Source organism: Nilaparvata lugens, chromosome X, assembly GCF_014356525.2.
Source record: "Nilaparvata lugens isolate BPH chromosome X, ASM1435652v1, whole genome shotgun sequence".
NCBI classification, from domain to species: domain Eukaryota; kingdom Metazoa; phylum Arthropoda; class Insecta; order Hemiptera; family Delphacidae; genus Nilaparvata; species Nilaparvata lugens.
Window position 1 is genome coordinate 64,886,549 of NC_052518.1, and position 27,891 is coordinate 64,914,439.

Below are 27,891 nucleotides of genomic sequence, written 5' to 3' on the forward strand. Positions count from 1 at the left end.
GAGTTCACGAATCACACTTTCAAAAACTATGCAGTAGAGAATAATTGAGGTTTTTAAGGAATTGTAAATGAAATTTCTCTTATATTCAGTTATCACTGAAAGTTTCAATTAAGTAAAAACAAAAGGTTACCTTATTTTTTATGAGTTCACGAATCACACTTTCAAAAACTATGCAGTAGAGAATAATTGAGGTTTTTAAGGAATTGTAAATGAAATTTCTCTCATATTCAGTTATCACTGAAAGTTCTAATTAAGGAATAGCACAAGGTTACCGTACCTTATTTTTTCTCTCCCTATCATTTTGATGATGCACTTATTGTATGAATCAATCAATAAAGGATAAAGTACAATGCTCTTAGGCCTACTCTTGATAAGAGATTGAACTTTTTGTAAAAAAGGTTTTACTTTTGTTAGCTGCTGTTGGAGTATCTTTAAATTGTACATACATCAAATACAAACACATTTACTTGATGTTTTCACTTAAATTAATTTGAAATATATCATGAACAGTGTGCATGAAATACGATAACGAACTGTAGGCCTACACTCCATCCAAATAAATTTATTTCATGTACACTCTTCTATTAATTACTAAATAAAGTCACACCTTAACTAAAATGATGTAAAATTTGAAATCCAATAAGTCAGCAATTATTATAGCTTTATAAAAGCGCAGGTTATGCTATACAAAGTACTGTATATACTGTAAACCAACACCTTATTTCTATCTGCTCAATAAGAACAAGCAAGAAGTTATATATAATGGGTAAAACCTATCTGAATGGGGGCATGGAACGGTCAAGGGAGACAGTACCCCTCCTTCAACGCCGGTGGAATGGGAAACAATAACTGTCAAGCCATGTCAATGTTCAACCAATATTTAACAATAGATCTGTTCATGCCCCCATCCACATAGTTTTACTAACATAAATATTTTCAAAACCCACTCCAAAATCAAAAGCTCTGGTCCACAACTTACATTTATATGTATCGTTTGAAAATATGAAGTAGGCCTAGCACTAGGAAAATCAGTTTTATATTACCATCATAATTGTTTTATAAACATAAAAAACTAGTAATAAACATTCAATAAATATTGTAAACGTACTTGTGCTGGGCCGCTATGCAGTGATGCTCAAGTCCTATTACTCTGGGCCGCAAAAAACATGAATTATTTGATATATATACAATGTAATTAGTAATTGAGATAGGTTTTACCCTATATTGTTTTTACTGTCGCGTAATTAGTTGCTCTTTGTATAGGCTATTGTACATCACGTTGTTTGTAACATTATTATGTTTCTTCACAATAAAATATTGATTGATTGAACTAATTAAAATGCCTTAAAGTTAATTTCATTTTCACCTTGATGTTATATAATTAACTTATATTTATTATAATTTTTTCGCGAATAATGCCCACATGAGCTTCTGCGTTTGAGCTTGTGCGTGGGTATTAGGAAATGCGTGGTTGATTTTATGAGATCCATGTCCATGTGGATTCGCACCCACAACCAGTTAGCGCTAGCAGTGCTAAGAATGTGCAAAGAAACGGTAATCCTGTTGTATGTAGGGGTGACATAAATATTAATATAGACAATTTATCTTAAGTAAGGTAGAATGATATGATGACTTATTATGTGAACCTGGTTTTTTTTTCAAATGAATTTACAATGTTTCTAGAGAGGCTTTCTTCTAGAAAGAAACCACGCCGTCAGTCAGATTTTGAGATTCTCGTTTTTTGCCATTTTTGATAGAGCTTGATATTCTGAATATTTTAACACCAGGTTCATGTCTTTATCATTGAAAATGAATTTTTCATGATTTTTTGAAAATACGTAATTTACGGGAGATTCGCTTTAAAGTTTTTGCACTAAACAAATCATAACCCACACATGCTTGAAGATAAGTGGTACCCAAAATTGGAATAATCTAAAATTGCATTCTCACGTGTATCACCTTCCATTTCTAGCATCAAACTAATCCATTCTTCTTCTATTCAGAACTTATTTACTCAAAAAGCAAGCATAAACAAAAACAAGACAAGCAAAAAGATAAAATAATTATTATTTCAAAAAGTCACATTGGGATTTAACATTGCCGACTTAAGGCATGATTTCATCAGAGTGTCACATGTTTTAAAAACTTTTTTCTAGAAATAGATTGTTGGTAACACTGAAACCGCCACTAACTGTAGAGAAATTTACTCTGCATATGCATAATATTTTATATGGTACCTTGTCAAGCAGCCTTTTTATGGTAGCTGATTGATTTAATAAACGTTTTTACTGTATTATTATTATCATCATCATAATCATCCTAATTTTATTAAATAGACATGCAGAACATTCTTGGAATGTCCAATAAAAATTTTAAATGGCTTAGCTATTGTTATTGCATTGCCAAATTCATTAAAAATAAAAATTTCTAATTTGAGCTGGATAAATTCAGTACGAGTCAAGAGACGGCGACTTAACAAAAGATTTGAGATCATTTACAGCCTTCCTTCCATAAACTTAATGAGCTATAATTCTAAAAGTACTTAATATTATGAGACACTTTGTACTTTTATATTATACACTAGTATATTATCCCAAAATAAGTGTATAGAGTACAAGAAATTTTAAGGTAATATAATACTGGAAGTGTATGTCTATTTGCAAGTTTTGTTGAGATCTAGGGGTAACATTAATATATATATAAATAATTTATATATATATATATATATATATATAATATATATATATATATATATGTTTAGTGAATAAAATATCTTGATTTTGCGAGTAAAGTGTCAGTAAACGTTATATGTCATGATGCAATGCACAGATTTTCAAGTGTTCAGATAATGACTTTAACTCGCTATTATCAAGTTGGGGAGTTCTCAATGAAATAACTCTTTTATACTTAAATATATATATATACATATATCTGTGCATCATGATATATAACGTTTACTGACACTTTACTCGCAAAATCAAGATACTTTATTCACTCTACATCTACATATAAAAAATAATTACTAGACGGACCCTGATAAGCTAAGTGTTACCTAAGAACTACTAGAATGGTTTTCAAATATTGGAATAAAACTCGGAGGTCTAGAGAGCATGATAATGTTCATCAGTATGCAGGCGTTTTACAAATGGCCACAAGAGTGGCAGCACTGCTCCTGAGAAGAGAATCCAGCCCAGCCAGGGACGGTGAGAATACCAGACAGCGCCAGTCACCACCAGTCCAACGCAGAATGACATTGACACACTCAACCAATTCTCATCCAGTCCGATTCTGTTGTAACATTTTACTGAAAAATACAAATAAGCAAATTAATTCTATACACCACTCAGGCCCCAGCTTCGCAGACACTGCTGGAGTTTTATGGCTATAAATTGTTCCTACTGTAGGGAGAGGAAGGAGGCTAGATGCGCAGTAACTATCCTGCAGCAGTAAAATAGACTGGGAAGTTATTATTATTATTAAATCATCTATTGACCACCTTTAAAAGGGGTATGTAGATTCGTCAATCGGTCTAAACGATTTCAGTCTTAGTCTTAGAACTTATCTAAGACTAAAAAATTGACAGTCTTACTTGCTCGCAATGAGCCATAAATTCCGCAATTGAATATGCGGAGACATTCAATAATTTATGAACAGCGCGGGGTAACTAAAATGCATATATGCGGGGTACATAAAATGCGGATTGACTTACTTGATGCGGTTGTAACGTTGCGGTTTTAACGATGACAGGGGTCTCACTCAGCTCTGCAGGGAGAAAGCACCTTTCTCCTCCTCCTCGGAGATGGACAGAGCTAGGTAGAGAGAGAGAGAGGGGGGGAAACTAAAAGCGATAAGACGCACTGTACTGCTTGCGTTCTAACCATTCCGCCCACCAAATTACGTTTCAACGGAATTTAAATAACGTAGAATATGAAATGAGTAGGTGGAGACAACAAATTATAACACTGAATGAAGAAACACAAAATTAAGAGTTCAGAAAAAGTCTGTTACAACACTGGAACATTTTCCTAGTGTTGTAGATCTGTATACATTTTAATTAATCATGGGAAGCACGATCACGCGATTAACTACGCGCTTCATGACCTCACTTGCGGTGTGAAGTGTCACCACTCTGGTGATATTGTCGGCGCCAGGATGGATCGCTTTGACTATTGCCAATGGCCACAGGGTTGTCCGGTGCCAATCTTTTCTCATGAGAGAAGTACCTTTTCATAGAGGAGATTCGATTATGACCTAAATTTACATTTTCTACTTTGAACGGTAGCGCTACAACGTACCGGCTAGAATTAAATATATTTTTTGGCTTATCGATATTAGAATTAGATTTAACTGACGTGGATGTTCCGGTTGCATTGATAAGTTCACTAGTTCTTGACTTTTTGATCAAAAAATCTAGTGAAGATTTACACTTCGGTATTTCATTAGGCAACAATGACGATTCAAAATCATAGTAATACAAAATCGAAATGATCATCAATTTGCTGACCCTTCAATGACTCAATCGCCGCTTGATTTACATCAATGAATTGCCGAATTGAATTATAGTCAGCCTTTGTAACACTTTTACAATCGAGAATCTGATCAATAAAATAGTTTGATAAGATACGTGGGTTCTGATAACGTCTTTGTAGCTGTTTATATGCTAATGAGTAGCCTTGTTCGGATAAAGGAATGCTTGAAATGCTCTCATAAGCAGAATCTCTCAAACTTGATCGTAAGTATTGGAATTTCTCAACAGCAGACAAACTGTCATTATCATGAATAAGGCATTTGAAATTATTGTAGAACTCGTTCCATTTGCTGACATTCCCGTTGAATATTGTGAGTGGAATTCGCGGTAGCTGAATATTTGATTTACTAACAGTGGGGGTTACAGGAGTTTGCGGTTTTGACATTTGAATGAAACGAGGATACCATTCGTCGTACTTTGATTGAATTTCATCCAGGGAAGCATCTTGGATGTCATAAACAACTGATAATTCAAAAATTTTTCGCTAATATTCTCGAAAAGACTAAAATCATTTTCAATTTTAGTGATCATGGCTTGAGAAATTTTACCTTGGATATTTTTCAACGTGAATTCTATTTTTTGAATAAGTCGTAAGCGCTTATTGGAGAGCAATTTGTATTGAATAGAACTGTCCATTGTTGTTTGATTTAGGACAGATACGTTAATGTTCGACTCTGTTAAGCTAGTTTCCGGAGGATCTGTCATTACGAAAAGGTAAACAACGAACGCTTGGAGGTTATAACAGTAGACTAATGTTATTGCTACGAACAGCTGTCGGGCTGTGGGTTGAGTAGTACAGTGCGAATTGAATGGGGTAGAATTCGGTGTCATCTCACCTGTCTTACTCGCTCACTCTCTCTCTCTCTCATTCTCTCTCTCACTCTCACTCTCTCTCTTTAACCTGTACAGGTGAAGGCTGCATATGTCTGCACAGGTTGACGTTGCTCCTATTCGTTCTCCCTCCAGGTGAACGTGACGCTAGCACCGCTTGCCAGCTCACAGTTGCTGCTCCTATTCGTGCTCTCTCAAGGCGCATGAGCGTTGAACCGAACCGATTGGAAGTTGGGAAGAACAATCTCGGAAGCAATAAGGAAAAACGATAAGCGTTTTACAAACAACTATATTGCACGTTTTGGTTGAAAAATGAAACACGTTTTGGAATTACAGACTTTGAGAGAAATACGACAAAATAATAGAAATGCAATAGCTTTTTTTCACTGGGAGTTATGCCCACATGCCCACAAACAGGGGAACAGGGTTGTGATTTGCTAATAACCTAATTTTTACAATACTGCAAAATAACTTTCGTACAATTTTCTGCTAAGATAGTTTTTCTTGCTGATCAGAAAACTAAATTGGAAGTTTTACAGAAATAGATTGTAATATTTTCATAGTTCTTAACATAGGAAGTTTAGTTTTTGAAAATTTATTTCAATCTTTCAGACCTTGATACAAAGGATACGATTCACAATTACAATAAACAAGATCAATATTAAAGTTTATCAGTAAACTGTACATTAATAGGAACACTGATTACATCCGGCCCAGAGGACTATCTGAACAGAGCGGGGTAACTATGAGGGGTTACAAAATACGGAGGACCGAGGAAAATACATAAAATGCAGATTGACTTACTTGATGCGGTTGTAACGTTGCGGTTTTAATGATGACAGGGGTCTCATTCAGCTCTGCAGGGAGAAAGCACCCTTCTCCTCCTCCAGGGAGATAGACAGAGCTAGGTAGAGAGAGAGAGAGAGAGAGAGAGGGGGGAACTAAAAGCAATAAGACGCACTGTACTGCTTGTGTTCTAACCAATTCATTTTTTATTATTGTTTTGAAACCCTTACTGTTCAAGGTATCAAGGTCATGCAATGGATGAATAGAATTTTTCACATTTTTCGAACAGGAGATTTGAGCCGATCTGAACAAAGTGCTGCGCCGATTACTCAGCTGCACAATGTGCCGATTCACATGTGCGGCGCTTGATGGCAGCAGTTTTACTGTACATATTAAGCCACCATCACACAGCTTATTATAAGCTTACCTTGTATTTTCATATTCTATTGCCTGATTTTTGTTCTGTAAATCAAATTTACATTTATTTCCTATTCATGAAAACATAAATTTACACAACTCACAAAATAAATCAAATCTTAGAAATGAATAATGCTCTTACAAAGCCAGTCATATGAGTTTAAAGGCCTTTTAAATAAAGTTCTAAAATATTTTACCACAATATATTTGCGATTTGATGGAGGACAAAAAAATTAAAAAAGAATTAAGAATTTTCAATAGAAGATTGCTTTTATGATGTGAATGAATATTTCAATAATGGTAATTTTGACTAATTTGTATGTGATTGTTGATATTGATATTGTATTGTGATATAGGCTAAAGGCCTTTTTATTTTTTATAAAAATGAGGACATAATATATATAAAAAATATATGAGGACACCATCCAGTGAATAAAAAATATGGTAGACTAAATTCATCTTAACAGTTACAATAACCTGTTTCTGATAGACAGTTTTCATCAATACATCGATATTCCCGTTAGATGCATGTAGATACATTTCCAAAATGTTCAATCTCCACAAATTTTACTTGATTTGATGACTTCCACGTTCACTACGTGATAAACCCTTACTTTTCAAAAAACAATTATACTGTTTTTACCTAATCACTGTTGGTGTTCCCCAGACTAAAATTTTGGTAATGTTATATATACATAAGATAACTTATTTTTCTAGATTCCAGCTGATGTATTTCCATTCGATGATATCATAGAATATGCATAGGAATGTATTTTATATAGATTTTCTATGATAATATTGACCTGAGAATTGCCTTTGTGTCGAAACATGTCGTGTTCTTAAAAGACAAACGGAGTAGTCATGAAAAACAAATAAAAGCGTAGGTCTAGAAGTTGATTTGTGTGAGAAGATGATATTCATATGTCGGAACAAGAATATAGATATATTGTAATATTACATTTTTACTCGATTAAAATCGAATCTTCAATTCGAGATCTATAAAACTTGATAGTAAATATCAGAGTAATCGATATGTGGACAACTTTTAACTGAGAATTTATCGTAAATAATTGTGTTGCACATTCCATGGTATCACCGAAACAGAGTTAACAGAATTAACAGATCATTATAAATATAGATGATATATAAATTTAAAATAACAGTTTTGAAATAAAGTTTTATTGAGAACAAATGTAAAATGTAAATTCTAAACTTGTAATTTATAATTTTTTGGAATTTAATATCAATGATGTGTTCATAACGTCGTCACTGGTTTGAGGTGTGGCTTTGCTCTGTACTTGTTAGCTCTCTCTAAAAAATGATGGCTGGCTATGGTGTTCTAATTTTGTGCTCTCTGAATATTTTTCTGTTTAATTGAAATTTATAATGTTTTAATTTGAGATTTGAACAGTTTTATCGTGTTCTAAGTTTGTATAATTTAATTTGTGTGTCTACAAGCCTATAGCCATTGTTTTCAACTATATAAATGGATAAGTATTTTAGCTTGTAATGATGCTAGATGTTTAAGTGTGTAAGGTATTGTTTTGTGGATTTGTATTTTATATTGCCAAAATTCTTATGAAAATTATAAGTTGGTTTGCTCTGATAACTGGATTTCTTATTCATAAGCAATAGATCCATTCATAATTTATCAAGAATCTACCATTTTGGAGCCGATAACTCCCTTTAGGTTAATAGGTGAGAAATGCTATCCAACCTATTTAGGATAAATTGGTAGCATGGCAATATTAATAAACTTGTTCGATATTAATTAATATTGCTGTTAACAGGAAAATAAAATAAATACTTACTTAGATGATGAAGGAAAGTTGCACCCAGATACACCAACATCCATGCTAATATGCGGAACAGCCTTGTGAACCAGGTATGATTTGCATGCTGCTGAGACAGCATCATATACACGGGAACTCTACCTGGAGCTAGCAAACTTCCTTGCAGTTCAGAATTCACTTGTCTCCCAACGACTGTAACCTAAGAAACACAAACAGTATAAATGTAAATAACAAAATTAATCAAAAGGCAACCTACAGATGGGAATTACTGAGAAATTGCATTTATATAAACTAGTAGTTCTGTGAACAGTAGACCTCGCGCTCAGTAAGTAACATTGACCTGTTGTTATGTTTCTCAAAAATTAATAAATAATTTATCAATTTAAAATGTCTAGAAAAAATCCTAAATAAACATAGCTTTCTGTCCTATCGTACCATGACGTGTCGTCCCGGAATGTGAGTGTGAGCGCTGTTATCAGGTCTGGCTGCCGTCGATACGCCAATCCAATCAACCCATCAGAGAACATCCTGTGTTGTCATGTTGGCGAAAAATCGGTGTGTTGAAATTAACAAAATAAACTACCATAATGCTGATTTCCTACAAAATTCATTTCTCACTTTTCATGATTTTAGAAATCAATTTCTTTTCAATAATATTTGTTGCAATTTTAATCATCAGATTAAAAAAGAAAAGTGTAAAAAAAATGTTTTCTATCAAGAACTCCAAACTCCAAACTAGAATCATGGCCTCAGCTCATGGAAAGACAAACTTAGTAGACAACTGTCTACTAACGTTGATGGAAAGATACGTTTTCAAGATATATATTCGATGTTTTTGAATGGGTAGTATTATAGTCCACTAGACAGCTGATTTATGATGAATAATTCTATAGTCTGATTTTTACGGTAATATTGGTGTTCGAAGGAAACTCCTTTTCCTTTTGTATTATCCTTGAAATGCAAAATTAAAAAAAAAACCTTATGTATACGTCGACGCGAAATTCAAAAAGGAACATACCTGTCAAATTTCATGAAAATCTATTGCTGCGTTTCGCTGTAAATGCGCAACATATAAACATTTGAATATATAAAGAGAAATGCAAAACCGTCGACTTGAATCTTAGACTTCACTTCGCTCGGTCAATTGAATTTTTTTAAAAATAATTATTATTAAAAGGCAACCTGTTTACTTCGTTATGATGTTGCCATGTTTTCAATACAATTACTAAGGATAAATTATTTAAAAGTGACTCCAACAGCATAATATGATTAGAAAATTACTAATTGCCAATTTATCTATTACAGTACATGCTCACTAGTATAAACATCACATTCACAAGTACTATAAATGTACTTCTATAGTTTTGTCATGTACCGGTATAGCCTATTATTATTTTATACAGTTTTTCTCTTGTACCGGATTCTTTTATTTTATACAGTTTTGTCAAAAGTAATGCATGCTTTATATTTTTTACTTTACTTGCCACCCGACTTGAAAAGTATTGCTCTTCATTACCTGTAACTTTATCATAGCTAAACTTCGATATTATTAAATTACTACGATGAAAAATTACAATGTACAATTTATGATTTTTAGTTGACACTTATTTATATTTTTACAGAGCAAGCTGCCTAGGGAACGATTTCAGTCAAATCTATTTGTTCATCCATGGTTTTTTGCGGATCATGCCTACATGAACTTTTTGCTTGTGCGTGGGTGATTTAATGAGATGATCAAACATCCATGCCTACCGGCGAATTGACCGGCAAGGTTTGTTTTAATCGAAATTTTATTAGACAGGTAAGAGCTTTTTAGTCCCCTCTACCTCTCAGCCTCAACAATAATTGATTTTGAACCCATAACTAATGAGCTTAATTAAGACTAGTGTCCTCGTGACTATTATGGCTTACATGAGCCACTGCGGTGGCTTCACTGCATGTCGCTAACAAGTGACACAGCTGAAATTCTGTATAATAAGGCCAAGGCTCTAAAATTAAAAGATCGGTACATTTAATTACATAAGATGAAATTCATTCTGGGAAAATAATGATAGATTTCGTTATTCATGTGTATGAAAATTATGTTTTAGCTTTAATAATAATTTAAAGTAAGAGTAATATTATCTGATAAAGCAAGATTGAAGCATATCTATCAGTAGGCTAGGGAATTTCCAAATGATATGGAGCAATATCATTGGGATAAAATATGCGAAATTGTCATACAACTGTAACGTTTTTTACAAGAAACGGTAAAGTTGAAATTTGAAATATTCTTAAACTTTCTAAATCTTGAAAAAAATCGAAGAATATCATTTCCATTAACACTTATCCGTTCTTGGAGAGATTCACAACATCAATATTTGTTCGACAAATTTTCGTAATTTCAAGTTTCCTTGATCATTCTGTAGCATATTCATGTTGAAATACTTAATTTTTGAAATTAAGACTTCTGTGTCCAGGTGAATTGATAGATTGACATTGAATTGAAATTGAATAAAAATATTTTTATACTCAAAAATAAAAGACAAATACAATTGAAATTTTTTTGAGTGAAACTCCTCATCTAGAACTAGAGAGTCTGTGAGTGAGTAGGGTCTATAGAAAATTGCTTACAAGATTAATACACACTTTATTATTATTGCTAGTTAGAGCACTTTACACAAATCCATGTTGTGATAGAAGAAAAATGAACAATAGAGAACTAGAATTAAAAAATAAAGTAGCATGTTGTAATAACTTAATAGATGATAAGCAGAACAAACAGTAAAACATGAATAAAATTATTCCAAAGCAGGATGTCATTAATTAGGAATATAATTTTAGATGAAAGGATTCACGTTATAAAGTCAGCATCTATTAACGTTGGTTAGCTATTCCTGTCTGTCATCAGGCAATGTATAGAGCTCTATCCTTTTACAAATCCACACCGTTGCCGAATTGTAGGAATACAGGGTTGGGAAATGAAGTATGTAGGATTTGGAATAGTTGTTAAATACCCATTTTTGAACAAAACTCAGTTTTTTCTGCATCTAAGTTGGATGTTGCCATTTTGATACTATTAAGAATTGAAAAATTCTAACATTTATTAAGTACGGAAAATAACATGTGTTAGATGGCGGCCGATTTCGTCCATACACTCATGTAGACGTTGTGAAAAGTTATTTCTCAAAAGCGTTGCAAAAGCTATTGCTCGAATTTCTTGTGTTATTGTCTCAACCAGAGCTTTGAGGTAGCCCCATAAAAAAAAAGTCTGAAGGTAACACAGGTCCGGTGAATGAGAAGGCCACTCCACATCTCCACGCAACGAACTTTCAGGGAAGTTCTGCCTTAGAATTCTCTCGATGTATGGCATGTTAGAACCATTATAGTATTGGGGTTGATATGTGATCTTCTCATAGTGACTAAAAAATCATGCATCATTGTTAGATAACGATCTGAATTGAAAGTGACGTTTTCTCAAAAAATTAAGGGCCAATAATGAAGTTTCGATTAATGCCATAATTAACAGTCATTTATTCGCCATTAAAACAGCAATCACATACAGAGAACTTGAATCTTCATCCACCAACGTTTATTCAACGGCAGATAACGCAAGGTTATCTCTTGCATGGCACTCTGTCAACTTCTAACAACGTCTGTCTACAGGAGTGTTTGTCCAAAAACGGATTTTTTTTAAATGATGTTTTCCGAACGTTATGGTTTCAATTTTTTTCCTCTCTAATTATCAAGATGGCAACATCCAAGGTACGTACTAGGAGAAAAAAGTTTAGTTTCGTTAAAAATGAGTATGTTTAACAGCCATTCCAAATCATACATACTTCATTGTCCATCCCTTCATAATAAACTACCAAACTATTCGATCTCAATTATGAAGATATATTAAATAATAGAAATATATTTTTTTCTTGACTGATAAAATATATTTGAGATCTTTTATAAAAACATCAACAAATAAGATGAAAATAATCAGCAACAGGTTTACCGGGATAGGCCTAACTTGAACCACAGCTATCTAATATATAAGACGATGAAAAAGGTGAAGTGGTCATTTCCACTGATTTAAAACTTGAATCTGACTATAGATAAAAATAGTACTTACAACAGCCCCTTGTGGCCCCGCATAGGAGAATTGCACTCTTATATCTCCAACCTCTGGATTCCAAACATCGATACTATGGTAGTACAGGCCAACGTGCAACTTTATATCACGGCGCTCGGGCCTCTCATCACTGGTCACAGATATAAAATCAGAAAACTTATCTTTGAGCTCTGTACTCAATGTGTACCTTCCCAAACGTACTACGTCACTCACATACATCGCACTTTTCAACGGAAATTCCCTGCAATCAGAAGTCCCTATCACACAAAATCGCGTATGTATGCAGTAAATCGAGAACAAAAAATCAGATTCACACATCCTAGATTCATACCTGGGCCAACTGTTTTTGTAATGTGAATACATTCTTCACTATTTGTGTACCGTAGTTGAGAAGTTGATATTGTAATTATTCATATTAAATAAAAATACCAAGAAATTGTCGAAACCACAGATTTTATTAAAAGACAACCGGTTAGGGTTGTTACACCATTGTCAATCCCTGATAAACTCTCATATAAAGAGAAATTTTGTTCCAAATTTCCCTGGCGTTTATTTGACGTGCTTGTTACAATGGTGTAACAACCGAAACCAGCATTTCTACTTTTAATGAAATCTGTGGTTTCGACAATTTCTTAGTCTTTTCATTTAATATGAATACATTTTTATTTCTGTCTTCAAATATTCCAAGGTTAGTATGACTAGTTTTGATAATATGATTGAAAAAATTGATAGTGCTAGATAATAAAGCTCAACTGTACTGTATTCATTTTAGGTGAAAATGTTTAATGACTCACGTTGGATTATGATGGTCCGCAGTATTGAAGAATCTGTTGCTATCAATTAGTTTGTCTTTCCATTCAGTAGTGTATGTAGCTGAGAATGAGGAATCAGCTGTTGGTAGAGTATCATCAACAGCTCTGCAAATTACAAAATTGAAAAAAATCATAATATTAAGAACATTTATTACATTTATCAGTTGGTTTCAATGCTTTCGAAACACTTCGTAAACATCATTCATAATTGAAAAACAACCTAATTCACAATAACCTGCTACACATGAAAATAAAGCTATGAGAAGAGTCTTCATCTTTATTTTTCTATTTCTTATATGAATAGTATGAGCAAGAATTTCGATCAGCTATTTTGCTATCTGAATCAGAGAAAAGTCCGATTTCAATGTATTGTCTTAACTGAATACATTAATGGATTACTGATGACAAATTCTGCAACTTCAATACGTAAAAGGTTACCGATATTTTTCGAAGTCTGGTTAGTCTGGAAAATCTCTGGTCAAAAGCCTTCCCCGTTGTTCACATAACATATCTTATTTCATCACGATCGGCCAAGTACTTTTTAAATCCAAAGAGAACATATGAACTTACATCCATTTTTATTTATATAACTAATGTGAACAACTTACTTTTTAGTAATTTCCTCGACCCACTGGTACATTTGGACTCGGCGCTTAAGCTTGACGGCGGGAACGGAGATACCATACTCAGGTTCAGTGAGAGGTTCATCCAATTGAATAGGGCCGCATATATAAATTAACATGCCCTCATTTATTTCATAGATCGGATCAAGCAGATGCACTTGAATTACACTATTCAATGCATCGTGTAAAGAGTTGGTCATTTCCACAGCTTTCATCTTTGAAAAACAAATAAATAAAATTATAACTCTACAATCTGAGGGCACACAGGAAACCCCTCAAGAATTTTGTTTCATTAAGACAATTATAAATGAATTACGGTGCACAAATCCCAAACAAAAACATAAGCCCACGAATAATTAAATAAGAAAGAAATATTAATAAAGATCGTACAAGATAATATATTGAAAAATGAGGGCCTGGCCACACCCAGACAATCTTTGATCCTACAGGGTACAGGGCTACACGTGTCAACATCTTAAATCGCTCTCTAAGAAAAACATCCTGTATAGAATCCTATAGGATGTATATCCTGTGAATAAACATTTCAAATCCTGTAGATGAAAAATCCTGTATGATCACAGATCTCACTCTGTGTGGCCGGGCCCTAAACAAAGTTTGCAATAAATGAATGAATCGATTTATTTTTCGGATATGAGTGAAGTTGAAGAGGTTTCTCTCCCATGCTCTCACAGAACAAAAATAATAGTTTACATAGCTAGAGCAGAAAATTATGAGAATAACTTATATCTATAATCGTCTTCGTTATAAAAATCTTAAGGCTGTACAAAGGCTAAAAATAAACTTTCTACTTGAGATATTTTTCAAAGTTTTTCTATTTGTATATCATCAAGCTATCAAGATGAAAAAGTTTTCTCAGGAAATTTTTTTCCGATCATTACTTTTTGAGATATGAGCGCCTAAAGTTTAAATTTTTGGGACAGAACATTTCAAATTCGGTAAGAGATAAATCCATGAGATATAGAAGATGAATTCTGTATGGTATTATTGATGGAATAAAAAAACATTTTTTGAAAATATCAATTTTTGAGTAAGTTATTCAATTTACTAAAAATTTCCAAAAATAAATTTTAGTTGGGTTACTTTGGTCATTTTTGATAAATTTAATAACTTTCTCAAAAATTTATATTTAAAAAAAATTGTTTTAGTCAATCAACAATACTATAAAAAAATTATCCTCTAAATCTCATGGATTTTTATCTCTTACCGATTTGAAATGTCTGTCCCAAAAATTAAAACTTCAGGCGCTTTACTTTTTCTAGGCGCGAAACTTTTTCTCATATCTCAAAAAGTAATGATTGGAAAAAAATTTATGAGAAAACTTTTTCAATTTGATAGCTTGATGACATACAAATAGAAAAACTTCGAAAAATATCATCAGTAGAAAGTTTATTTTTAGCCTTTGCACAGCCTTAATAACTGTATTCAAGCCAAGCCATAACAATACAAAGAAACTAAAAAAGAGAAATTATGAAAAGCTACTAAAAAATACAATCCATAAACAGCAGTTCAGGGAAGAAAGTTACAATAATTCACAGGTCTTATTCCAAGTAATAGAAACAGCAAAATGAAATTAACTACAGAAACACTTCCATGTTGAACTATATATAACATGATATCAAGTATGTCTTAAATTATTCTACAGATTTCTTCTCTCTTATTTCTAACGGAATAAGATCTTATGTATTGATGATAGGTCCAGATAGATAGATAGATACAGAGAAAGAATTATTAAGCAAAGTGGTTCCATGTAAGGGGATTTGCAAAGTATAATATCCTCCTCTTGTAACTCTTCCATGCACATTTCTCATGAAAGTGGAAGATTCGACTAAATAAGTAGGTGTGTTGAATTTTAATACTTTGTACAGTAGGCAACAGATCAGGTATTCTCTTCTTTCATTGATTTTCTTGCAGTTTATTGATTGTATGAATAGGGTAACATGGTCATCATATTTCAATTCGAAAATAAATCTGATAAAATTATTAAAAACAACATGTAATCTATGTAGAAGGCCTTGAGAGATGCTACAATACACAGGAGCGCAATAATAAATTATTTGGATTACCAAAGATTTTATTAAAATAATTTGAGCTTTGCGAGGAATAAGAAATTTTCGCCTACTCAACTGATACAATGTGGAATTCGTTCTTTCCGAAATACATGCTACTTGATCATTCCATGATAGAGTAATATAAATAGTATATGTGATGTGGAAAGCGAAAAGGAACCAGTTGTTGGAAGAGTAAAATGTTCAGGGCAGACAATAATAGATATTAGGGTCAAAAATATCGTTTTCGAGTTTTTAATTGATTATCATGCAGTAACATTTCCTTTGTTGGTCAGAATCGATTGAATAGTCGACTTTTTCGTCGATTATATGAACACATGTAATGTTGTAGAAAGGGACCAGTAGTCGTTATGGAGTTATAACATTGCCCTGTTTTTATGTTTGAATAGGCATAACTCAGTCATTTTTCAAGATATCAATCTGATTTTTTTTCTAATTGTTCTTTATAGTCTCCACTATTGGGGAAAAATGATATATCAAATTTGATTTTTTGAGACAACTGGTCCCTATTTGCTTTCCACATCACATATATACACTAATGAAGCTCATTCTTCCATATCAATACTAGTTAGGAATTGAATACTTTCTATTTTAAATCAATATGATATTCCGTGAAAAATATTAACTAAACAATGAATCGCCATAAATCGACTGTCAAGAAGAAATATGCTTATAATAGTTATTAAGTTTACTTTTAAACAAATTATAATTCATTGTCTCAGATATTATATTTTGTGGCAAATTATTGAAGAGACGAAGTCCCCTATAAAAAGCGTGTGCGGATGCTACTCTAGTTCTAGTAAAGGGTTTCTTTAGTTTAATAGAAACATTTCGGCGAGTTAAATATCCATGCTCTTCTATAACTGGAAACTCTGACCGCCTTAAATACACAAACTTCAAAAGATTCATTTCATATAACAAAACAACATAAAAAACGTCAAAATCATTGTAAAATAACTCAGTTGATAACTAATGGGTTTCTTTAAACATATGTTGATTATTTTTTATGAAGAATAATGAGTGGTTGCAGATGATTGATTGCACCAGTGCCATGAAAACCATTCTCAATTGATAGATGGTTAGAACATTAAGTAATTGAACAAATTATAAATTAATTTCCTAAATTTTGAACAAATAAGTGAGATATGTGAGTTCCAACGTGAATGCACATCCAATATTACACCTAAATATTTTATCTCCCTCGCATGCTGTAATGTAGGACATCCACAACAATAGTCAGTACTAGTACAAGTTGCATCATGAGACACTATTTGACAGTCATTATTTGCAGGGGGCAAACCATTTGATAACAGAGAGAAAGCGAGAATTTTTGTCATATTTATATTTAAGTGTAGGAGGCTGTTATTAAACCAGGACTTTTTAACACTAAAACATTTATTGGCTCTTTGGAAAGTGATTGGCCAGATTTCCCCCCAAACTACAGCAACTGTGTCATCTGCAAAAGAGTACAAGGAGCAGTTTGGTAAATCGATATTTAATAAATCATTAATATATATCAAGAATAAAACCGGCCCGAGCACCATACCTTGTGGAACTCCAATATTTACATTTAATAATCCACTAGTCTTTTTGTCAACCCTAATTTCTTGTTTCCTACAGCTCAAATACGATTCAAAGAATTTCAATTTAATTCAATTAAAAAATTAATTTATTTCGCACAACATAATATTATTACAAAATAATAATACAATGCCAAAGCAATACCTCTTATCCCAATAGCTTCCAATTTATTCAACAAAATTTTATGGTCTACTCCTACTGTGTTAAATGCTTTCGGTGAATTCAAAAATATTCCTACACATTTATCTCCATTTTTTAATTTGCTTAAAATTTATCTTGTTACTTTAAAAAATAGCATCTGATGTATTCAAATTAATTTCGAAAGCCATATTGATTACTGAATAGAATGTCATATTTTTCAAAATAGGATATTGGTCTCGACTTGACAGACTTTTCTATTACCTTTCCTAACATCGCTCTTGTGAAGAGGGATAACTGTAGCTCTCTTCATTTCTTCAGGAAAATATCACTGCAAGAAGCATAGATTAATAATGTGTTCTAATGGGTCACAGATTGCTGTCGAATTTTCAATCAAACATTTAGAGTAAATCCCAGCTACACCAGGAGCTGTCCCTTTTTTACGTCCCAGAATGTTAATTAGAACCTCTTGGGAAGTAACTGGATAGAAGAAGAAATACCTACAGAACGATTTCTTCCTTTTATACTCTCGAAATGACTTGCATTAGCCTCTTTGACCCTATCCGAAATTTTTCTCCCAACATTTATGAAAAATGTATTTAACGCCTCCGCCATCTCTCCATTTCAGTAGTTTTTACTACTCTATTATCGAGGGTTGTAATCTCTTGGATAATATTATTATTCCTAGTCTTGGAATCAGTAGCTTCGTCAATGGTCTTCCACAATTTCTTTAGATCCTTTCCACAATCTATAAACTTCTTCCTAAAGAAGGTTTCCTTTGCAGAACGTGAAAGATATTTCAGAATAGAATTATATTTTTTATAAAAGTTAGGATAAACTGTGTTAAACGATTGTTTCCTTATTTTAAGTGACATATTATTTATTTCCCTGATAAACTTCAATAAACCATTGGTTATCCAAGGTTTCAATTGTTTCATTTTATTATTTCTTCAACTCTTCATAGATAAACATGAGTAGAAAACAGAAACTAATTTACCATAGTATTATGTATCTACTGAAGGCTATCCTGGAATCTTTTTCAAGGTACACATCATTCCATGACTCATTATTCATTTTAATTTTGAAAAGGGAATCATCAAATTAATAAAGATGTATCATAATGTACAGGCTTCTCATTTGTCTCTAAATTACTTTCCACTAATTGTATTCGTCCCATAACAGCTCCATGATCTGTAATTTAACAATTACAAATAGCTGGATGTAGTGATTACCTATATTTAAGAAATAAATGGTCAATACAGATTCACTAGATTGTGAATGTCTAGAGCAACCATATACTTAGATACTTAGTATAACCATACTCTAAGAGCATATTCAAGTATTTATAACTTATATGTGAGAGGTCATTCATTACCCAGTATATTTATATTTGTATCTCCAATCAATATTTTGTTCTCATAACAAGCTGTTTGATTCAGAAAAATTTCTAAATCTTCTAAAAAAGCAATAACTTCTGTATCATAAGGTGATCTATACAATGCTGTACAGCACAACTCCACGTTATCATATCTTATCTTTATATTCAACGAATTAGTATTACCAATATCTATCTATATTTATTCATAATATCGAATTCTATTCCATTTTTAACATAAGCCACGATCCCGTCGGATTTATTGAATTTTGTAGGTTTAACAACCTTACTATAATTATTCAACCCGAAACCAAAATCATGGGAGAGCCATGTCCCAGTAAGAATTATTATATCATATTGCACATCGATACTAGCTAAAATCAAACATAATTCATCAAAATTCTTGTTTATGCTTCTGATGTTTGAATGGAAAATGTTCAATGATATTGAATCAAAAAATGTAGCTACTTTTCCTGAACTATTCAAATTAATTGTTTCACATCTATTAATATTATCAAAATCGTCTACTAAATCACAAATTTCCATAAAAAATTGAAACAGAAACATTAACCAAATGAAAAATCAATGTTTGCTATCTATCTAGATGGTTTCAAGGTCCATTGCACTTCTTAGTGGTATCGGCTTCCTACTTTATTCCTTCCTCACGAAAATTTTCCCGTCTCTAATCCAAACGAACTGATAGCCTTTCTGAATCGCTAGTTTTCGCATTTCCCTGAACAATTCCATTGTAGAGGGGGCCAGATGCTGATAAGCACACACTCGACCATCAGCCAAAGATTGAACGCCGGTAACAATTACATTATCTCTATGAGTATAGCCTTGCATATAGGACAATTCATTTTTCAACTTCAAATTTTCATTTTTCAATGATTCAACTTCTTTCTTCAAAGATTTAATTTCTTCCTTGCATCTGACAAGTTCTTTTTTAAACAAATCGAACTCATCAGACATGAATTCTAGTCTTTCATAGAATAAAAATCCTTTTTTAAAGTAGGAGACAGTTCAGCAAATAGGTACAATTTCTCTCACGACATTAGAAATAGTCTGTAAATCCAATTGAGAAAGCGATTGTCTGTTATCCGTAGCCCTTGAGCCATCCTCGCCTGCAGTGGACAATGACTGCACTGTTGACGCAGCAGTAGCCGACGACGTGCCCGACTCTCTCTGTCTCCTCTACATGTTATGCACTTCCACTTGGCCTTATTTTCATTGGACGTTTTTCGAAAATTAGACTCTTTCATTAACTGACACAAAGAATGGCATTTTGTGTTACACGAGTTACATAATAAAAAGTCCTGTTCAGGAGCATCCGTATCACACTTCAAACACAACATACGAGTAGTTGACCGTAAACCCATAGTTGGCCGTCAACTCGTAGTTAACCGGCAAACCCATACATAGCAAGCTCTCACTTTGAATCCCTTGAGCAGCTTAAAGACGTAGAAAAAACAAATGACTGTTGACGAGTGAGTCCATTAGTCCATGAGTTTTCATTACGTCCACTTCTCATAAATTTTTATTTATAAGAAATTGGTCTGAATGGAAATTGAAGAAAAAATCTAGCCAACCGAAACTTGAAGTCTCTACTTTCCCTGTCTATTAGCTACTTCACAGCGAATTTCAACCAGTTCAACGGATTCTAGTAGATTGCGGCGAAAATATTGCACGCACATTCCTACGAACAGAACTTTACAAATAATTTTTAACTGTAAGGTTAGTTTTAACATATATTATGAAGAGTTAAAACCACGATGTTTATTTGTCAGCACTCTGTGTATTAAATATTAACTCTAGTGTGGGCATATACTACTATAAACAAATTGAAAATAGATTCATATATAATCACCTCGTTTGAATAAAGTAGAAAAATTCCTATACCCAAGAGGAGAGTGCCAAAAATAATGTTTCCAGCATTTCTGCGCATTTTCCAATCGATGCTAATAAATTCAAACAAACGCTGGCTTTTTAACAGCTTCCATCTGAAATCATAATATAAGATTACAAGTGTTTAAAATAAAAATAAAATGACAAGAACTAGCAGCTATTATTACTTCAATTCATTATTTAACTTCAAGACCTCTATCCTGGGAAGGATATTCTTATATATCCTTTTCAGAGAATCGACAATTTATTTGTTGAAACACGTCCGATTTATGAAGCTACATCACAATATTATACTATCGTTATTCTTATTGCATTCAATCTTTATTCTCATTGATTAATTTTTATACTTTGAAAATTCGCTGAATAAAATTAGCAATACCGTCATTTAATGTAAATTAGTGTAGAAACTAGTAAATATTGTTGCATATGAATAAATAATTCTTATGCCGGGTCTACACGACAACGATATTTGCGCAAACTTGGCTCAAAGTCAGGTTTACGCAAATCTGACTTTGAGCCAAGTTTGCTCAAACCTCTGTTCACACGACACCAACTTTAACACAAACCTGTATTATAAACTAAACCAGTATTATAAACTTGAGATGAATAGTAGCTTGAGCCTCCTCCTCCTCCTCCTCCTCCTCCTCCTCGACATCCTCCAACACCTCCTCAACCCTCCTCCTCTTCGTCCTCCTCCACCCTCCAACCATCCTCCTCCTCAACCTCCTCCACCACCTCCTCAACCCTCCTCCTCCTCCTCCTCACCCTACTCTTCCTCCTCCTCCAACTATTTCTCTTCCTCCTCAACTCCTCCACCTCCTCATCTTCCTCCTCCACATTCTTCTTCTCCTCCTCCTCCTCCACCTACTCCTCCTTCACCTCCTCATCCTCTCCTCCTCCACAACCTACTTCTCCTCCTCACCCTACTCCTCCTCCTCCTCCTCCCACTTCTCCTCAATAATAACAAACAATAATACTGCTTATCAAGTGAAGAGTGAATAACTATATCTATTATATTACTATAGAGTAAATAAGATAATTATTAACCATTAAAAAATATTCCTTGTTTTGAGTATTTTTGAGAATTGACCTCGCACATTTATAATTTGAGGGTGCTGAATCCGAATCTGAAATCGCGAATTCTCTATCTTCATTTTGAAGCTATTTAGGTTTTGATGGATAAATGAGACATAATCGTTTCCTAGAAAAATTGACGTCAGAAATTTACAACGATCTCCCGTCTACACGACGCAAACTTAGCGCAAACCTGGCAGGTTTGAGCTAATATCGTTGTCGTGTAGACCGGGCATTAATCTAACCTAATCTAACTCCCTCAAATCCTTGGAACTATTAACAAAATTGCTAGTTATCATCTATTATGATGATAATATCATATCGGGAACTATCATGTTCCTGACTATTCATATTATACTCTATATATGAAAGCGATTCATTCATTCATTCACTCACCAGGGTCTGTCACTCATTCATTCATAATCATCAGAACTAAAAATCTACTGAACCAAAAACGCTCAGATTTGGCAGGTTAATTTAAAGTAAATTATCTCGCATGTGCACAAGATTCATTAATAATTATTCCAGAGAGATGATAGAGGAATTAGAAATAATTAATGTGAACAATGAATATTTTCCAACAGAAAAAAGTATTAATTGATGGGTTTGGTTCAGTGATCAAAGTAATAACATACTATAGCAATCTATAGTAAGGTCCACGTTATAATGGCATTATTTAATTGTCAATGATGTTGCTATCCTTTTCTATCATTTTCATTCCCAATCGACAAAGCAGATAGCGCTTTCCCTTTCTAGCTTTGCAATTTTTTTATCAAAATAAAACATGGCGGATGAACTGAAGATTGTTTGCATCTGTACAGTCACTGCCAAAAGTAAAAATTATACATAGTGATAATAAAACCAGCTATGATTTGTTTGAGCGAGCACTGGCTGATAAGGGATAATTGTGGGGTTTTGAGCTCTCTTGAGGGGTATTCAGTGAGATCAGCATTTTGTAGAGAAAGTAAGACAAGAGGGGGAGTTGCAATCTTAGTTAGGGATGATATTTCTGTCACGGTTAGAGAGGATATTAATGGTTTTTCTTCAGAGAAAGTGTTCGAAGTTGCTGCAGTTGAGTCCGAGGGATTGTGTGGTGGTAAAAGAGAATGTTCTGTTGTAGTATCTCTCTATAGAACACCGGATAGTTCTTTGGATGACTTCTTTTCGCGACTGGATACACTTCTTTGCAGATTGAGTTCGGATGTCATGCGGAAAAATATTTTTCTATGTGGTGATTTTAATATCAATGTCTTGGATCATTACTCGATCCAGTGCAAACAATTCATTAATGTGTTCTCTTCTCATGGGTTTACTCTTTTGATCAATAGTCCAACAAGAATTCAATCAGGGCCGTTTTATACTACATCAACTTGTATTGACAACATAATAACCAATGTTGTATCTGAGAGCGTTGTGGGTGGGGTGATTGACTTGGGTTTGTCTGATCATCATGCGATATTTGTCAAGCTTATTGGTCGAAAACAATGTGAGGGTGAGAGGTATATAAGTAAGAGAATTTTCTCAAGCAAAAATGTTGAAGGCTTTTTAGATTTATTGAAAGTGGAAACTTGGGAAGATTGTTTTACATCCTTTAGCTGTGATTTGTGTTTCAAGAAGTTTTTCTCTAGATTCAATCGATGCTTCATGGAGGCATTTCCAATCAAAACCATGAAGATTAAAAAGAATAGTTCAATGAAAAAATGGTTGACTCCAGGTTTGAGGATCTCACTTAAAACAAAAAGAGAGTTGTTAATGTCTTTGAAGAATGATGCAAGGCGGGATCCTAGCTTTCATTTATATGTTAAAAAGTATAGTAAGGTACTGAAAAAAACAATTACTTTGGCCAAGAAAAAATATCTTGATAGTGTGATTAAGCATTCGGATAATGTTACAAAGGCTACTTGGCAGGTAATAAGGAATACTATGGGAAATTCATCTTTCAAAAACGAATGCCCAAAATTGTTTGCGGATGGAGTTTTGGTTGACGAGCCTGTACAGGTTGCAGAATGCTTCAATGAGCACTTCAACAGGAAATCCAAAGCACATAGGTGCAACTTAGAGGACATTAAAGAGTACCTACAAGCATTCAGACAACATAGAATAGAGAATAATAGGGGTATTAGACAGTTCAGATTTCAACCATTATCGGAAGGGCAGGTTCTCAGCATAATGACAGGCTTAAAAAATAAGAGTTCAGCGGGGTGGGATGGCATTCCTATATTTATCATTAAAAAGTCATGTAATCTCATACTTAAGCCTCTAACATACTTGATTAATCTCTCTTTTGATACTGGACATTTTCCTGACTTGTTGAAATACGCTGTTTTGAAACCTTTGTACAAGAAGGGGGATAAGAATGATGTTGCTAATTTTAGACCAGTAGCTCTGCTCTCATCTTTCTCGAAAGTTTTTGAATGGGCTTCTCATACTCAGCTCAATAATTTTTTTGAAAAATCCTCTCTTTTTTGCAAGTAACAGTTTGGATTTAGAAAGGGCAGATCCATTGAAGATGCTGTTTTCGGAATTAACCAGGGTACACTTAAGGCTAGGGATGACTCTGAACAGGCTCTGGATATTTTCTGTGACTTGTCGGGAGCTTTTGATAATGTTCAACATGATCTTCTATTGCACAAATTGAAATATTATGGTGTAAATGGGAAAGAATACTCTTGGTTCCAGTCATATTTATCGGGGAGGTTCCATAGAGTGTCAATATCTGTTGGTAATGAAACATGCAGCTCTTCTTGGTTACCTATGTCTCAGGGAGTACCGCAGGGTTCAATATTGGGTCCCCTCTTATACTTGGTCTATGTTAATGACATCGAGAGTCACGTCAATTTCAAACTCTCTCTTTTTGCGGACGACACTACAGCTTTAATCACCAGTAGGAACAGTGAATGTTTGATAAGAGAGGCTGAGAGGTGTCTTGCTGAATTAGATTCGTGGTTTGTTCAGAATAGTCTTAGTTTGAACTGCAAAAAAACTAAAGTAATTCCCTTCAGTAGAGACTATAAAAGTTTTGGAATAAACTTGAATACGCAAAGTAGAGTTGAAACTTCTGATTCCACGACATTCTTGGGTCTGATGATGGAGAGTGATTCAAAGTGGAAGCTTCATATTTCTCATGTCACTGGTAAATTGAATAGAGCCTTGTTTGCATTAAGAGTAATGGCTAGAGTAGGGAGTGAAAAAACTGTTCATTTTATAATCACCCTGTATATTTTTGGCAAACTGACAATTTGTCAGAAATATATAATTTTTACTTTTGGCAGTGATTATACAGATGTCTGGCAAACTGACAATTTGCCAGAAATGTATAATTCTTACTTTTGGCAGTGGAGTGACTGTACAGATGTAAAAAATCTTCAGTTCATCCGCCATCTTTTATTTTGATACAAAATACTTGAGTACATCAAGTCGCATAATTGATTAAAAAAAATTTTTTTTTTTGAATTCGTTTGAATATTTCCGTATGAGAAACACAAATTAGGCCATAGACACCTGATATATAGTAGGCTACCTGAAATTACATTTTATAAGTTAATACTTAAATTTGACCAACCTGGACTTAGTCCGTCCTCACAAACAGGCTTCAGTTACTAGTATAGGTTACCGGTACTGGTATAAATACTGAGATAAGTGAATACACGATAAAGTTTTCAAAAACAAGAGAAATCAAGTGAGATAGATTAGCTCAATGACGGAGAAGCTCTACTCATGAACGGAGAAGCCTACTTACATCCTGATTCCAAAACGAGAGCAACTCTGATGAGATACTTGTGATGAAACGAACATTCATTATCCAAATCCTGTAAAGTAAACCACACACGATTATTTCGCCAAGCTATTCTATCATAAGCTGGATTAAGAAAGATCGAACTATCGTCTTATGTTCTGAATAGCACTTTTCATGGTGGGGTGTGCTGAAAAGAAAGAAAGGAGGAAAAATACCTAGCCAACTATGGTTTCCCATGTAATAGGTAGGTAGAGAGTATAAAAGTAAGGAATGAAGGGTGAAGAGGAGCGGAAAAGGGAAGAATGGGAGAAGAAGTTAGGAAAAAGAGAGACAAAATATGAACAAAATTTGTGAGTCCATTTATTCAAACAAATATATCAAAAGAAATGACATAGCAATCAGTTGTTTGAGCAGAAATCTCGAGCCTCATACGTCGATTTGGAAGAAAAAATTACTGTACGTCCAGTTTTTTATATCTAGTTTAGTTTTTCTACTAATCTTGGAGTTTGCCCAGACATAATCTAGTCGTCGTAATCTTAGACTTTTATTTCCCAGTAAGTAAATAAGAGTTTCTGCTATAAATATGAGTCAATCAAATGAGCTAAGATAGGAGTATTTAGACGACCTATATTAACTATCGGAAGTCGGAGAGGAACAATAATTGATTCTCTGCTGAACATCGATATAAATTTGTGCCTGTGTAAGTAGATGAAATGAAACACATATTTAGGATGCAACCAAAATAATTAATTATTCCTCATATCAAATTAGAACTCCAAGCTGATGTTTAAGCAATTTGGTTTAATGCCCTGCGATGATTCAGTGGTGTCCCAGATATATTGTGACTCTAGTGTAATGAGCGCCTTGAGAACTAAAGCCCCGTGACTCGTTCGGACATTCTGTACTCTGAACATTGGGCTACGCTTACAGTGGATGAGTTTACGTACGACAAATCTGTGAATCTTTCGTACGTCAATCTACTAATTTATTTATTTACATTTCTATTAATGAGAATATAAACTATTCAAAATATCAATTGATTGAGTAAGATACGATTATTGGTTTTTGAATGATAGGCTAAGTTCAATCTACAAAAATAGTAGTGCATAAACGCATCTACTTGGAGCGCGCAGCTCGTATTACATTGGGACATCAATAAGACAGACACCAGGAATGAAGTCAGTGCTACCTGCTCACTCTCCCACTCTTGGTGTCCGAGTGAGTCACGGGTCCCTAGTTGTTATGGATCTTATTAGATTGATCAGGCCAAATGCGACACCAAAATCTGAAATCTGGTGTCCCTAGTGACTTGCGACTCACAAGGACACAATGTGATCACTAGTATCCCAGTCTGGTGTCTGGTAATGTAACAAGGATCTAAAACACCAGTGAGACACCAGGTGTGAAGCCGACGTTCCCTAGATACCACTTGACACTTCCCTTGTTACCACTCGCCTATCTATTGTCCTTGTACCACTCTGTTACCAAAGCCATCATTTAGTGCCACGACGGGTGTCCCCGATCTGAGAAGCTCCATAAGAACTAATGCCCCGCGACTCGCTCGGCCGCGAGGGAGTCAGGGAACGTCGGTCTCATTCCAGGTGTCTCATATTGGTGTCCTAGCGAAAAATGAGTCTTAGTAAACAGATAAATGGGTTTGAGAGCATGAAAGAAAGTGAAAAGAACACAAGAAACAATCATAACTACTTGTGACTAGTTATCTACATAAATATAACTTGAGACATGCATGATTAAGTTGTTTCAATGAATAATGAATACAACACATCAATAATGTGAGTTTTACAATATCTTATTTTAATAATTGAATCTACTCACCTATAATTTTTACAATTTAATCAGCCAAATTTAATAAAAATGACCTTATTGATGATACTGTGGTGAAAAATAACAAGCGAAACAGCAGACGACAGCGAGCAGCGATATATCGATGTTATTCATCGATACTTGTTCATATCGACCGTTCTGGAAACCAATGCACTCACGCGCGTCTCGCTGTAGGATTTATCCTCTAGCATAGAGAAGTATGCGCATTCGCTGGTAGCGTATTTGCTGGAGCAGTTCCGTTCACTGTGATAACTGTTACTG

At 33.9% G+C, this 27,891-nt stretch overlaps 1 protein-coding gene across 4 annotated transcripts; it reads right to left on the minus strand.

The window, feature by feature from the left end:
• Positions 1 to 27,891, minus strand: LOC111044764 (transmembrane protein 43 homolog). 4 transcript variants are annotated; one of them, XR_005572970.1, is made up of 9 exons: positions 27,622 to 27,887; positions 25,789 to 25,858; positions 20,938 to 21,070; positions 13,875 to 14,104; positions 13,249 to 13,371; positions 12,455 to 12,695; positions 8,374 to 8,554; positions 6,164 to 6,607; positions 3,171 to 3,304 (listed from the first exon to the last, which is right to left on the minus strand). XR_005572970.1 is itself a non-coding variant. In XM_022329983.2 (8 exons), the coding sequence occupies exons 2-8, from the start codon at positions 25,842 to 25,844 to the stop codon at positions 3,102 to 3,104; spliced, it is 1,167 nt and encodes a 388-aa protein (XP_022185675.1). In that variant the 5' UTR covers positions 25,845 to 25,858; positions 27,622 to 27,875; the 3' UTR covers positions 1 to 3,101. The 4 variants fall into 4 exon arrangements, 3 of the variants coding, with proteins under 3 accessions (XP_022185675.1, XP_039297293.1, XP_039297294.1); XM_022329983.2 differs by lacking the exon at positions 6,164 to 6,607 and having other exon boundaries at positions 1 to 3,304; positions 27,622 to 27,875; XM_039441360.1 differs by lacking the exons at positions 3,171 to 3,304; positions 6,164 to 6,607 and adding an exon at positions 4,303 to 5,604 and having other exon boundaries at positions 27,622 to 27,891.